This window comes from Echeneis naucrates, chromosome 9 (assembly GCF_900963305.1).
Source record: "Echeneis naucrates chromosome 9, fEcheNa1.1, whole genome shotgun sequence".
Lineage (NCBI taxonomy): Eukaryota > Metazoa > Chordata > Actinopteri > Carangiformes > Echeneidae > Echeneis > Echeneis naucrates.
In genome coordinates this window covers 19,313,152-19,326,171 of record NC_042519.1, presented here as the reverse complement: position 1 = coordinate 19,326,171, position 13,020 = coordinate 19,313,152, and the positions used below count along the sequence as shown (strand labels likewise).

The window sequence follows — 13,020 nt, the reverse complement described above, 5'->3', positions numbered from 1 at the left end:
AGGTGAAGTACCTCCTATTTGTTTCATCCCACATCAACATTAAATCCCTTTCTTGCCAGTTTTAGATTTGTGATGACCAGAATGAGCCACTAGATCAGATTGTCAACATGAGGCTTTTTATATTCTCATTGGAACCACAATGATCAAATTGAAAGTTAGTATGAAAAGCATTTTAATCTTATTACATAATTTTATTATATTATTATTTGATTTGCAGTAGCAAAAATAGGTAGGCTACCTTAGATGAAAGTGCGTTTTCTTTGAAGAGTCATTCTCTCAAGAGAAATGAGTAAAACACAACTGCTGAGAAAGTTAAATAGGCGAAAGGCAACAATTATTTCAGTATTGCTCAAAGCTGTCATTGCACAGCGCACTCTGAGTCGCTGCTTCACTGCTTGGCAAGATAAAGAATGTCATGTGATGGACTGAATGGAGCTGCTCACAGTAAGAACTATTGTCAAGGTCAGTGTGACAACAAGAGAAAGCTTTGTGGAGCAATGCGTAACATGATTGGGAAAAACTGAGCAGCTTTTCACAGACCAAACAGATATTGAATCGTGATTTGGTATTTTTTTATTATTTTTTCCTACTAGGCTGATTCTCCACTTCAGAAATGATCTGTAAATCATCAGAAGGCGGTTTATATAAAGGCTTCAGGAAATGAAGCCTTCAGAAAGCCGTGCTGTGCTGGAAGAGGAAACTATGAATATTTCTTGAATGGAAAAACGCTGTTATAGTTAACAGCTCAATAGGGTCAACAGATTTTATTAAATAAAAAGACTGAGAAGCTTCTCTGAAGGAATTTCCCAAATGTATCACATCCCTAAATAGATGCTATTGTATGAGAGATAGTATCTGTGAATTTCCTGTTAGTCTGAATCTCAAACAGGAACTGAAATGAAGTATAACTAGCAGGAAGGATACTTTGTTTTGGTTTGGGCGGTTTGTGCTTCATTTTCAAGCTGAAATTAATTCCAATAATTCCAATAACTGATAAGATTTAAATGCAGCTTGATGGTCATACAAACCTAAAGAGTAGTAAAAAAAAAAATCCAGATTTTCCACTGACGAGCTGAGCGGTGTTAATGCTCTGGATTTCTGAGGCCTGCTTGTGCAAACAAAGAATGATCTACTGAAAGTGCTGTTTTGTTTGGAGAACCTTTCTGTCGGGTCTGCATTGCTGAGGCAATCTAATTTCAGATTCACATGCTTGGGTTTCTCTTCCTTGCCCAAATAACTGACTGTGCTGTCTCAGTATTTACCAGGAAAAGACAAATCAGCTATTCTACTGCAGCAAATGAGTCTTGAGGAGAAATCTGCAGCATTCACTCACATTTGATGCATCTTGTGGTTTCTGCAGACATAACACACAGTAATGATTTGTCTCATTTGTACCAAAGTAGCAAAATGGCGCTCACTTTATTGTCTCATTATATTCCCAGTACTGCTCTAAACAAAAACCGTTTAAAGCTTCTGTGCAGACAAAATCATATAGCGTTTCATACAAATAGTAAAACAAAACAAATATGAAATCAATGTTTTCCCATACATTGCAATACAATTACATCAGGTAAGGGACATTACAGCAGGTAGCAGCAATCTGACTAAGGCAAAAAAAAAAAGTTGTATTTAAAATAACATAATAATATAATTTATGAGTTCAGGCTCCATTTTAAGTTGAAGGACAGTCCAGGTTTTCTTATTCACAGGTGCCAGGCTCTCTACAAGCCCGCTTGCAGTGTGCACACAGACGCTCATTATGTTCTGGGCAAAAGGAATTTCATTTATTTAAAATGGCAACATTAGACCAATATAAACTGGAAACTATATTTCCATTAAGCTTACACTGTAAAAAGCTTCTTTTTTTCTTTTTTTCTGAGGTCAACGCAACAAGTTGTACTGTAATGCTGTTTTGTCATTCCACAATTAACTGCATTAAATTAGATTTAGCCAAAAACTTGTCAGAAACCTCTGCTTGTTTACATCTCAGTAAAGTGCAAGTACTGTCTTAAGTAGTACACTTTCTTGCTGAAATCAAAGTTTACCAACCACACCAAAGGCAGCAAGTTAAGTCTGCCGGCTGCAGCGTCGCCTCCTTTGCGTAAACTGTGGTGACGAAACAACCGGCAGTTTACATGAAATACTTGCAGTTCATTGATGTCGTTTAGATCCTCTGTGGACAATTTAAGGAGCAGACGCCCTGTACAGAGTTATGCGAGGCCTCAGATTCACTCAGTGCTTCCATAGTGGTTCAGACCGGAGGGGTTTTCCTGTAAACTGGTCGGCGAGGCTTCTTCCTCCTGCGTCACCACTGCATCCACCGGCTGTTCGAAGAAGTTGGACACACAAAACACCTGCAGACAAACAATAAAAACTCATTCTACTGTAATCATTACCCAAAGCCATTTAAAACTATCGGCTATAGTCTATTTCAATTGAGAGAATGATTGGGGAGCGTAAAAAAATCTGGAAATGACTTTGTGGTAGACCAACATGGTTTTCTAACCTTAAAGCTAAGCGGAAACAAAACTGTAAACCTGCATGTTCAGGAGTTTCACCTCTTTAAAAACAAATGTGGGCAGCGTGGTCTCGACATGAACGGACATGAATTTCCATTGAAATATAATGACAACGCCGCAGAAGAAACACCAGGCCTTAATAAACCTTTTGATTCCACTTACTGTGAAAATAGCCATTAAACCCCCTTGCAGGAGGCCAGCCAGCACGTCACTCCAGTGATGTTTGTAGTCTGACACCCGAGACAGGCCCACGTACGCAGCAGTGGCTAACAGGAAGAATTGGATGGTGGGACGCAGGAGCCTTGCCCATTCGGACCTTAGTCTGGCTTGAATATATAGCTAAATCAGAAGGAGAAAATGAGGAATAAAAACTAGTCGTTTGCTTTCGACACCAGGTTCAGACGGTATGTGCAGTATTTATATCAACAGAGAGTACTTACTACGAGGAACAGCATGCAGTACATGGAGAAGGATGAGTGGCCAGAGAAGAAGGACAGTCTACAGAAGATAAACAAGAGATCGTGAATGAAAATCAAATCAAAACTTTTTTTTTTCTTCCTGTTGGCTTCTACTGATATACATTTAGGGATTGAATTCATGGATTGAAAATTTCACACATCACTCTGAAAGTTGTGTGGAGTCTGATCGATGTTTATCAGAATCACTCGACCAATGTCAGCAGTGTTTTCTTTCACTTGGGTTTCATTTTCCAACCGTCGGGCTCTTTTGAAAAGACACTACTGCCCAGTAGTTACTCTAGTAGATGGGCAAATGGGATGTATTTGTCTTTGTGTCTCTGTGACTTCTGTATTTATCTTCTCACTTTGAACTGCATTGACAATCGGTTTAAAAATTAAAGGTCAATTTTCTACATTTGCAGTGTTTTATAATAGCAATATAAATTGCACTAAAATGAGATTACCCAAAGCGACAGTTGTGTAATGCTCATAATGCTTTTGTTGATTTCATGTTCACAGCGGTTCATCACCTGGCCTCATCTACCAGAAACTTGTCTCCAGTGCAGGTGAAGTTCTCGATGTAGCCACCGGCTTTGCAGTTGATGCGATCCCAGACTGGTTTGCATACGGCCAGGAAGTTTGGCCTCAAGCGACCGATGGAGTACTTAGCTATGTCTGTCAGAGACTGGCTGGCTGCAGCTCCAAACACATAGGTGCCCACAGCCTTGTAGACACAGGCCACATACCTGGTCCCCAAAGCCTGACTCTTGATGCGAGACATGTAAACGGAAAGGCACTCGCCACAGAAGATCTGCAAGGGAAGAAGTTTTGCAACAATAAGTAACATTTTCTCAACCGCTACTCGACTAAACGAAACAGTTCTGCGGCATGTGAGGTGCTTTTTTGCAAATAGAAGATTATTGACTTACTACAATGAGCGTGAAGGGAATCATGACTCCTCCCAAGAGCTGGTAGGATATGGTGTCCTCTTTAAGAGGGTATCTGATGGACTCATCATTACAGAAGAAACCCCGTTTGAACGGGTTGTGTTGTGGGGTGAGGATGAAAAATGGAAGTCCCACTGTTAGGAAAAAGAGAAATGCAGATGATTATCAATTACGCCTCATTTATCATGAAAAGGCCATCCCTGTGATTCAGGCAGAAAAAGGCCCTGCCGCTATTACACAACGCTCATATCATTCAGTCACATCAGGAAACGTGACACGTCTGGGATGAACAGGAAGTTCTCTCCTAAAAAAGAGAAGAAGTGCGAGAACACTCATGCTGCTGAGGTTTTTGCTCCCCCTTGCTCAAGGGCATCAAGTTACACAAAAAGTTAATGACACACTTAAGGCCGTGAGTTACAGCAGAGTAACACTGTAAAGGACAAGGACGAGGATTCAGGAGAACAGTCATTCTCGATAAAATCGGTATCTTCACGCTCTGAAACAAGCTCTGACCTATTCAGAGCTTTTCTCAGTGTTAAAAAACAGAATTCCTCCAGGTAAGATTATTGGCACTGATGCACAACTTCATTTTGGCCTTTTACTTCACTGACTTGTGTTGCTGAAGTTGTTGCAAACGAGTGATGCAAAATATTGCTGTATTTGTGTTGCATGTGGCCGTGGTCAAAGTGAAGACACTCTTTGTTTACCTCAAGACAGAAGAAGACTTTTGCTATAAAATAAATGAAATGGGAAAATTATATGTGAAAGAGGTCAAAAAGCAAAGTTTAAAGTGATTTTAATAAACACTATGACAGATAACAAACTAATATCTGAAGGGTACTGATCATCCTTATTTCTTTAAACTAGGATTATTTTTTATCTTGCTTTGGTTTAGTTTGTTCACGACATTTTCATCTACGCATCAAAGTCCCTAATATGAGTCCTGAATAAAATAATGAAATCCTGGATTATACACAACACAGCACAGAGGCGATCATTTACTAACATTTAGATAAATGTCGTCATTTCTTTGAGTTAAAAGTGTTTGTGTCCTTTTATTTCAAAGCAGCTTTTCCAAAGCAGGACTTGTGGTTACTTCTACGACCACGTCAGAGAAAAGTAAAAGTAGAATGATTACTTCACCCAGCACTGACTTTACCATAGTGTAAAGGCCGCTGCAGCACAGTGATCACAGAGCAAACAATGAAGACCTTGGATAAACCAGACTCACATTCAGCCTGAGAGGGTCCGCGACTGTAAACAGAGACTAGACGGGGTTGCTGAGAAAGAGTCAGCAGTAGGATGATGAGTCACAGCAGTGGGAGCAGATTAATCACAGGGAGAGTGTCTGTGTAGGTCCATATCACATCAGGAGGAGCTTTTATTTCCATGTCTTTGTACCAGGCTCACTGCAGCATCGGCAGCATTGGCAGAGACATGTTGTAGCCTCTCTGCTGTGATTACTTTCCAAACAGTGAGCTAAAAATACAGCTTTGCTCGACATAACACACACACACACACACACACACACACACACACACACACAGGGTGGGACTTTGTTAACATTTTTTTTTCCATCTTCCTGCCTGGTTCTTTTAGCCTCAGGCCTTCCCGAGTATGTTTATCTGACGTCCATGCAAATCATCCGAATGAATGTGCTTAAACATGCCTGTGAAATATTTCTGGCGCTGCTGTCAAATAAAATAAAGACCAGCAGCAGAGGAAACAGGGCGGATTAAGCGGTGTGGAGGATTACATACCGAGGATGAGGCAGGTAACGTCCAGCAGGATGAGAGGGATCCCTGACGCTTCAAACATGTTCGGTCCTCCTCCTCTTCTTCTTCTTCTTCTTCTTCCTCCTCCGGACTCTGTCTGAGCGGAAAAAAAAGCCCGGTCCCGGCCGGCTTCAGGACAGACGAGACGCAGCTTCTCTGCCGCACATGTCTCGCTATTCCAGCAGAAGAATTAAAAACACAGCAGTGTCATCGTGCTGCCATGAGACTGTCCGACAGGCTAAAACTACCAGGGTTTGTTTTTTTTGTTTTTTGTTTTTTTGTCTTTAAAATAAAATATACTCTAAAAAAAAAAAAAAAAAACTAAATCCTAAATCTCATCTACCACCAGCACAAAGGAGCACACTCTCACCCTGATAAGTGCTTACAGACCATTGTAACACAGCGGGCAGTCTCCGGCTCATGACACCGTCCCGTCCCGGATCAGACAGTCCCGCTGAGGAGCGCTCAGCCGCTCCTGGGTATGATCAATGCTGCCTTCACGGCCAGTCGGGGATCTCAACGCCAGCATGAGGTGCGGGCATAAAGTCGTATCCAGGTGCTCGGGATTTTGTTTTTCAGTTGTTTTAATAGTGCTTAATGTAACTTTTTACTTGTGTCATCTTGGTTTTTCTTAGAAGTGTGGGGGGAAAAAATGATATAGTTGTAGCCAATGATATAGTTTCTATTTCTACCGCTTTAAATAAAGAGAACCAGCAGGCGATGTGATTATAAAACATCCCCGATGCTTTCTGTCAAGACCTTGTGATCTAAGTCGTTTGTTTCCCCAGTAAAGTCTTGTGAAGTGTAACCATAGTTGGAGAAGTTTGAAATTTACGAGAGGTAAGTTAATGCATCAGAAGAAAAAGGAAGTGGTAATCGGAGTTTCGGGCCAATCGGCTCTCTGTGTGAATTACGACAGCCGTCTGCTGATGCTGAGCTGCCCCTCCTCCCCAGGCCGAGCTGAGTCCTCATCTGATCTGGGACTGAAAGTTACTCAAACACCAAATCTGATTTGATCTTAAATGTGTAGTTCCTCTGCAAGGTCTTAATAATAAAATAAATCAAACATGGTGAAGCAAACACAGTAACATGGAGTTTATGGAAGTCAAACTCAGGTCAAAAGGGGCGTAAAAAGGAAACAGGCATGGAGAGTTTAGTTAAACTCTAAAGCGCACTAAAGTTGGCGTTAGGAAGTCAAAAAATAATCAGTGTGAGTGGTCTGTAATTAAAGTAGGACTTCAGTACTTTTATAACATCTGCCACATCAGCTGTTTGGACCTGATGAAGACAGTCGTGAGAACAAGGAGCACACCGACTTTCAGGGCGTGTGCTCGAAGGGGCGTTGGTCCATTGTCCTTTGACATCTAACCTGCATTTCCTGTGTCTCCCGATTTTGTTGACCCCTACATTAAAGGATGGAGGAATGTAAAGATTCCTGCTCCTGAAATGATACTTTTGTGTTTGTGTCAATAAAAAAAGGCCTAACAGAGAATAAAAAGCAGAAAAAACAAACGTATCTGTTTTCGATAAAGCTGATTAATCTAGTAATGAAGATGCCATAAGATAGTGTCGATGGTGTCAGACTTACAGAGAGGATGAAAGTAAAATCGGTGATGCTCATAAAACAATATATGTAGGTGATGCTTGTCTCGTCTATGTGTAAAGACCAGCAGTTTGGAGAACATTTCTCCTGATTTTCTTTTGTTTCATGAAGGAAACTGAGGGACAGAAACTGTCGAGTGAACTCATGAAAGGCAGAAAATCTCATGAGGTTTCTGTGGAGAAAAGAACTGAAACAAGACAAAGAAAGATAACGTCCTCCATGCTTTTATTAATACACGCACAGAAAAGAAATCTGATTTCGGTTCGGTTTGGTTTTCACCAAGGAAAGCAGAGCAAAGTAAGTTATTAGAAATCACCAACAAAAAGATACACAGCAGTCAGAGAGTTTTCTATCTCCTCTGTCGTCCTCATCACGCTGCCTTGGCCGTCTGCTTCTTCAAATGAGCCTCAATTTCATGTTTGAAGAGCAGCTCCCCCAGCTGACCGTGGGAGGCCTCGCTCATGGCTTTGGTCTGTACACACATCTTGTATTTGTCCGGAGGAAGCTCATCTGCGCACTTCTTCTGATGCCACAGGTGAAAAAGTCCGCGAGACGGCGAGCGAATCACCATCAGCTTACTGTGAAGGTACTTCCTGTAGAGGTGCACGTCCTCCAACCCCCAACCTCTGATGTTACGGTCAAACCCGCCTGCCGGGAAACAGACAAACATTTCAATCTTGTAGATTAAGAAATGATGGAATTTAACCGATGACACAAGCTGTTTAATTACCTATGTTGATGAAATCAGATCTGTACTGGCATGTCATGCCAAACCCGAAGTCTCTCCAGAATCCAGTTTCTTTCCTTATCACCTAAATCAAGATGAGCAGAAGCAAATCTGTCACATTTGATCATATTTTTGATGTCATTCGTCCGAATAAATGTCTCTTTGCTGTTTTCCACCTACCAGCTGCTTTTGAACAGGGGGTGGAAGCGTTTGATTGCTGTAGATGACAGACGGATTGTACTGACTGAAGAGCACTGGGAAGTACACCTTCTTACCTGGACACAAAAACCGCAAGAACAGCTCAGAAAAACCATGTTGTTCAGGGTTAACATCCACTGTCAACTAGATTTGCCTTTTTTTTTTTAAATATGACACTTTTCATCAACGGAGAGCTGAAATTTTACTGGACTGACTGAAAGGAGAGCTGGATATTTTATATAAACCAACAAATATCCAACAGGGCTAGACAACGAAACAAAATATAACTATTTTACACCGCAGATAGAGATAAAATCAAAAGAGTCTGTTTGTTAATCGTTCCGGAGAGACTCCAGCAGAGGTCCAAAAAGCCAGAGGAGCTACGTGGAAACGCCCATCTGGATGCTTGCAGGGCCTTTGGGTAAACTCTATTTATGGTTTTTAAATGACTTGCTAATACTACTACGGCTTAATTATAAGACATAGGTGAGAGTAGCCTTTGGGATGCTTGGTTGTGGAAAATCCCCCCCCCAACCTCTTTCCCGTCTCTCACCAGGCTCTGCATTGAGACGACAGGAAGTTAAGAAGTCAGCGGTGAAGTGGATGTCCACGTCGCAGAAGAAGAGCAGGACGTTCTGGCTTCGCCGCCAAGCCCTGGCGCCCACGTCTAAGCCTCGACCACGAGAAAACTCTTCATTCAGTTGGATCAGCGTGAAGCTCCTGAACCGAGTCTCCCTGAAGGAAAGATGTGAATGAATGTGAATATTCTGGCAGAATAACTAAATATACATTCATTTGAAAGCTTTAAATTAAGTTTAAAAAAAAAACAACAACCAAGATCCAGATCTTGTTGCAGCATTATATAGTCAACGATAACAGCGGTGGGATCTACAATATTTCACTGCTACAGTTTAAGAGAGGGAAATGTGTGTCGCTCCCTGGAGGTTCAGGGGATTCAGAGGACTAGCTCGTTCTTAGTCTGCTGCTTCAAAACACTGATACTCTCTCAGATTTTAAAAAATCTAAAAATTGATGCATTTCTCTTGCAGCAGTCAGAGATCCAAACTTAAGTTACATGTCTAAGCTCTATTAGGAGCTGATGGCCTTAGATATGAGCAGATGGGCAAATAGACAGTTAAATATTTTATCTGTGAGTTAAAACCTCAAATTTGTTGTGTCATACCGAAACCTGAAGAAAAATTGAATAAAATTGTGTGTAACCCACGTGTGGGAGGCAAAAGCTGAACCAGGGACAAACCTGGACTGAGCCTCCAGGATCTCGCTGTGATCCTGGATGGCTAAAGGGAGTCAGTTCACTTCAGTACCTGCTGGTCTGGTCCATTATGGCCTTCACCTGGTCTATCTGATCTCGGCCAAAGTGGACAACAGTGAGATGAACCCTCCCGTCCTGCTGGATGCACACTTCTCTAAAGAGGAAATACAGACGAAGGCGTGTGTTGGATCCAGGCTGATAAAACTTCAACACAACCCTGATTTCAGATCAGGAAAGATTATCTGTGTGGCATCTTTCCGCTGTTTACATATAATTGATATCTCAAATAAATCATAGAAATATGCTAGAATAAAAGAAAGTAGAAAAAAGGGGAATAAAGCTGTGTGAAATATTTGATGGTTCATTGCAGAGCAGCAGTCCAGCGGCTGTTTCACAGATAAAGAAAACATTTAGATTCACATCTGTGAGAGATAATGTTTCACTCACTTAAAGATTATGAATGGCTGGTCGTGCGTTCACTCACTCTCACACGATACCTGAAGTTGTTGATGAACTGCCTGAATGCGTCCAGCCTCTTGGAAAGGGGTACGATGATGTTGATGAGCATGCTGCGCGTATCCACGTTCTCGCTCTTCACCTTCATCACGGGGCCAAATGGCCTGAAGAGCACAAGCTGTGTGAAGTCCTGCGGGCTGTCGCCTTTAAAGACCAGCTCATAGACAGTTCCCCTGTCCCGCTCCGTACGGGTCAACCCTGGAGAGGAGAGAGGAGAGCTTCTTGGGAGAAAAGCCAAAAATAAATTGCATGCCATTTTATCCACAAGTTGATCGCCAAAGAGTGACCGATCTGATCACCTCACCCTCGATGAAGTCTGAAGGGGTGTATGTTCGTTTCCGCTTGATGTTGTCTGTATGTTGCTGAGGTCCATTCAGGATGTGCAGCGCGGTTTCCACGGTGCCTATCAGCTCATCCCTGCGGTCTCTCCTGACAGGCCTTTCCTCGGGGTGCTTGGTCAACCCGGTCTCCAGCTGGTACACCCTGACAGATGCAACATAAACGGGCGGCGTTGCCTCAGCTAAGGCCTGACGACGGCAGCAGGAGTTCACAGCCAACAAGTGGCCCACTCACCTCCGCAGAGTGAAAGCGTCAAAAGGGATCACCGCGTATTCGCTGGGCAGCTTCACGCCGGAGTTCACCTCTGCCTGGTTCAGCTGGGAGCGGAACAACTCCTGGAAGACATGATGTGGCACTTACTACCTCACCGACATTCATCTCATCGCCCTGTATTTTGTTTTCCCACCTTCAGGTTGGACTGTGTCTGGGTTTTGTGCAGACTCTCCAGACCCTGAGGCAGAATCCCTTTGGTTTTCGCTTTATCCAGGGACTCATGGAGCTGCTGCGTCCTCTCTTGGAGTGCCTCCTTCAGCTGGGCAATTTGCTTCATCAGGCTGTTGATATAATGTCTGTGAGTGACCTCCCTCTCCTGCAACAAAGCCATGTATCCCTCCTTACTGGACCACAGCAGAAGCTGCTGGCTGCTGCCGGCCGCAGGTTTGCAGGCCAGGAGGTAGAACATTGACAGACAGCAGCAGAGTCCGAGCACGATGAGGCCAACACGGGCCACCAGGGCCAGCAGCCACCGTTTAAACATGGTGGAGTGTCTTTTGGAGAATTTTAAAAATTTAAAACCATGCCTCAGCTCCTGTCATGTGGAGGCACGCCTACAAAAACAGCGACGCATAGCAATGCTGCACATGAAGAAATATGGTTTCTACTAAATCCGCTCTCCGCTCATTTTCTCATGCGGTCCTCATCCGTCCCGTCCACAGACAGCATCTTCACGGGGGAACTTTAGCATTCTTTTCGACGGGTCCACATCAATTAAAGTGCAGAGATCGTCAACCAAAGAAACAAAACTCCCTGCAATGACAAAAACATATGTACCTTAAAACACTGGCAGCTAAAATCTACCTCTCAGCGAACAACACTGAAAAGAGGGCTTTGTCTCCCAGATTGTTTCATGTGCAGGATTTGGAGCCCTGAAGGGATCGCAGTGTCCAGTATTTCCAAAGAGAGACTGTGCAAGCATGCTTACAGAGCTGTGTGCTGTTGGCATATCTTCGCTTTGTCATAATGATTTATCCTCTGGGGACGACGATTGTCAAACACATTCTGATTTGGACCAAAGCAATTTGAGCAACAAGCTAGAGAGTTGGTGAGAAAAGAAAAAAATAATCATGTGATATAACCTTTCCCACTCATCGGGTAACTTTCCTCAGACTTATCTGGGGAGACGTTATGGCGTCTGCCAAAAGCTTTGCATCTGATGGTAATGACTGTGCACCTGTTGTGAAAATAACAGCGACAGCAACTCATGATATATATATATATTTTTTTTTTTTGGCTCTATCAGGAGAAAAACCTGAGTGCTTTACATAACGAGACAAACAGACACGGAAATATACGTGGGGGACGAGGACGATGTACCAACAGCTAACAAATCCAGTGACAGCCAGAGAAAGCAAACTCACCAGTCCAACCAGACTTCTCAGCTCTGTATCTGTGTCTTTTAGAATCAGCCCATAGTATGCATGTTCGCCCGGTTTCATTTGAAAAGGTTCAGAACGAGAAATAACCTGACCTTATATTCACTCTGAGTGCCACGACGCTGAATGTAGCAAGTGACAGAAACAAGCATTTCTCTGTCTGTCCCTCTGCTTCGAGTGTGTGTGTGTGTGTGTTGCCATCATCAGTTTATTCACAGCACAGTTGGCTCTTTATTGCTCAGGTAGAGGCTGATCTCATGAAAGACTTGCTTATGTTTCCAGGTCCACCCAAGCCATGTGTGCGTGTGCGCGCGCGTGTGTGTGTGTGTGTGTGTGACCAATTTCATGTATACATGTGTTCATGCCATGTTCCCCCTTTTCACACAGTCCACCATAAGGATCAATGTTTTTAGTGAAATATTTCAGTGTGCTTTTTTAAACTTTTCTGGCTCATAATAATAATAATAATAATAATAATAATAATTATCTCATCATCAGTGGTTTAGCATCTTTAACTGTTGTAATCTTTCACCTGTTGAGGTTCCATCTAAAGTTATTGCCCTGTTGTCATCTCAGCTGAAACTTATGGGCTCTAAATCATCATCACATTAATGAACTGACGTGATGAAATAACACAAAAAAACAAAAAACAAAACTGAAACCACAAGCTGACAGGTGCAGATATGACCAGACAATTCTACGACTCTTCAAAGCTGTAATTAAAGACAGAAACATGACGAATAGACACAACTATACTCACCAGCTGCTGTGAATCTCAGGAAATTCTTCACTGTCAATGGGTTTCAAAACAGCATCCTCCCAATGTCTGCAAGCAGAACCGCTGAGCGTTTTTCAGTGTTTCGAAAAGATGAAACGATGAAGCAGTTCTCTAGCTTGTGTACAATTTCAGGGCTGACATGGTCTCCCAACAGTAAACTGAACTACTGAGGGCCTCCCCTCTCCCATCCTCGCTCCACTCAGTCTCCTCCCTTTCCTGGCGCCTCCTTCTTCTT

General features: G+C 42.7%; 2 protein-coding genes across 6 annotated transcripts; both read right to left on the bottom strand.

Moving 5' to 3' along the window:
- Positions 1 to 729: 729 nt before the first annotated feature.
- Positions 730 to 6,153, bottom strand: LOC115048778 (phospholipid phosphatase 1-like). 2 transcript variants are annotated; one of them, XM_029510524.1, is made up of 7 exons: positions 6,070 to 6,092; positions 5,685 to 5,872; positions 3,907 to 4,058; positions 3,508 to 3,788; positions 2,960 to 3,017; positions 2,682 to 2,858; positions 730 to 2,354 (listed from the first exon to the last, which is right to left on the bottom strand). In XM_029510524.1, exons 1-7 carry the CDS (start codon positions 6,090 to 6,092, stop codon positions 2,229 to 2,231), a joined length of 1,005 nt encoding a protein of 334 aa, XP_029366384.1. In that variant the 3' UTR covers positions 730 to 2,228. The 2 variants fall into 2 exon arrangements, with proteins under 2 accessions (XP_029366384.1, XP_029366385.1); XM_029510525.1 differs by having other exon boundaries at positions 731 to 2,354; positions 5,685 to 6,153.
- A 1,369-nt stretch (positions 6,154 to 7,522) lies between these two features.
- LOC115048997 (chondroitin sulfate N-acetylgalactosaminyltransferase 1-like) lies at positions 7,523 to 12,899 on the bottom strand. Of its 4 annotated transcripts, none has more exons than XM_029510910.1 (10): positions 12,768 to 12,899; positions 10,762 to 10,909; positions 10,590 to 10,690; positions 10,321 to 10,499; positions 9,998 to 10,214; positions 9,553 to 9,654; positions 8,781 to 8,962; positions 8,210 to 8,304; positions 8,033 to 8,114; positions 7,523 to 7,950 (listed from the first exon to the last, which is right to left on the bottom strand). In XM_029510910.1, the coding sequence occupies exons 2-10, from the start codon at positions 10,903 to 10,905 to the stop codon at positions 7,673 to 7,675; spliced, it is 1,380 nt and encodes a 459-aa protein (XP_029366770.1). In that variant the 5' UTR covers positions 10,906 to 10,909; positions 12,768 to 12,899; the 3' UTR covers positions 7,523 to 7,672. The 4 variants fall into 4 exon arrangements, with proteins under 4 accessions (XP_029366770.1, XP_029366767.1, XP_029366769.1 ...); XM_029510907.1 differs by having other exon boundaries at positions 10,762 to 11,381; positions 12,768 to 12,888; XM_029510909.1 differs by lacking the exon at positions 12,768 to 12,899 and adding an exon at positions 11,993 to 12,062.
- Positions 12,900 to 13,020: the final 121 nt, after the last annotated feature.

Excerpts from the sequence above, each read along its gene's own strand:
- LOC115048778 (XM_029510524.1), bottom strand. The coding sequence starts at position 6,092 with ATGGTCTGTAAGCACTTATCAGG. Across the intron at positions 4,059-5,684 it reads CGTTACCTGCCTCATCCTCG|TGGGACTTCCATTTTTCATC; the intron begins GTATGTAATCCT and ends TTTTCCTAACAG. Across the intron at positions 2,355-2,681 it reads GTTTAATGGCTATTTTCACA|GTGTTTTGTGTGTCCAACTT; the intron begins GTAAGTGGAATC and ends GTTTGTCTGCAG.
- LOC115048997 (XM_029510907.1), bottom strand. The coding sequence starts at position 11,112 with ATGTTTAAACGGTGGCTGCTGGCCCTGGTGGCCCGTGTTGGCCTCATC. Across the intron at positions 8,963-9,552 it reads ATAATGGACCAGACCAGCAG|GGAGACTCGGTTCAGGAGCT; the intron begins GTACTGAAGTGA and ends TCTTTCCTTCAG. Across the intron at positions 8,305-8,780 it reads TCGTCTCAATGCAGAGCCTG|GTAAGAAGGTGTACTTCCCA; the intron begins GTGAGAGACGGG and ends TTTTGTGTCCAG.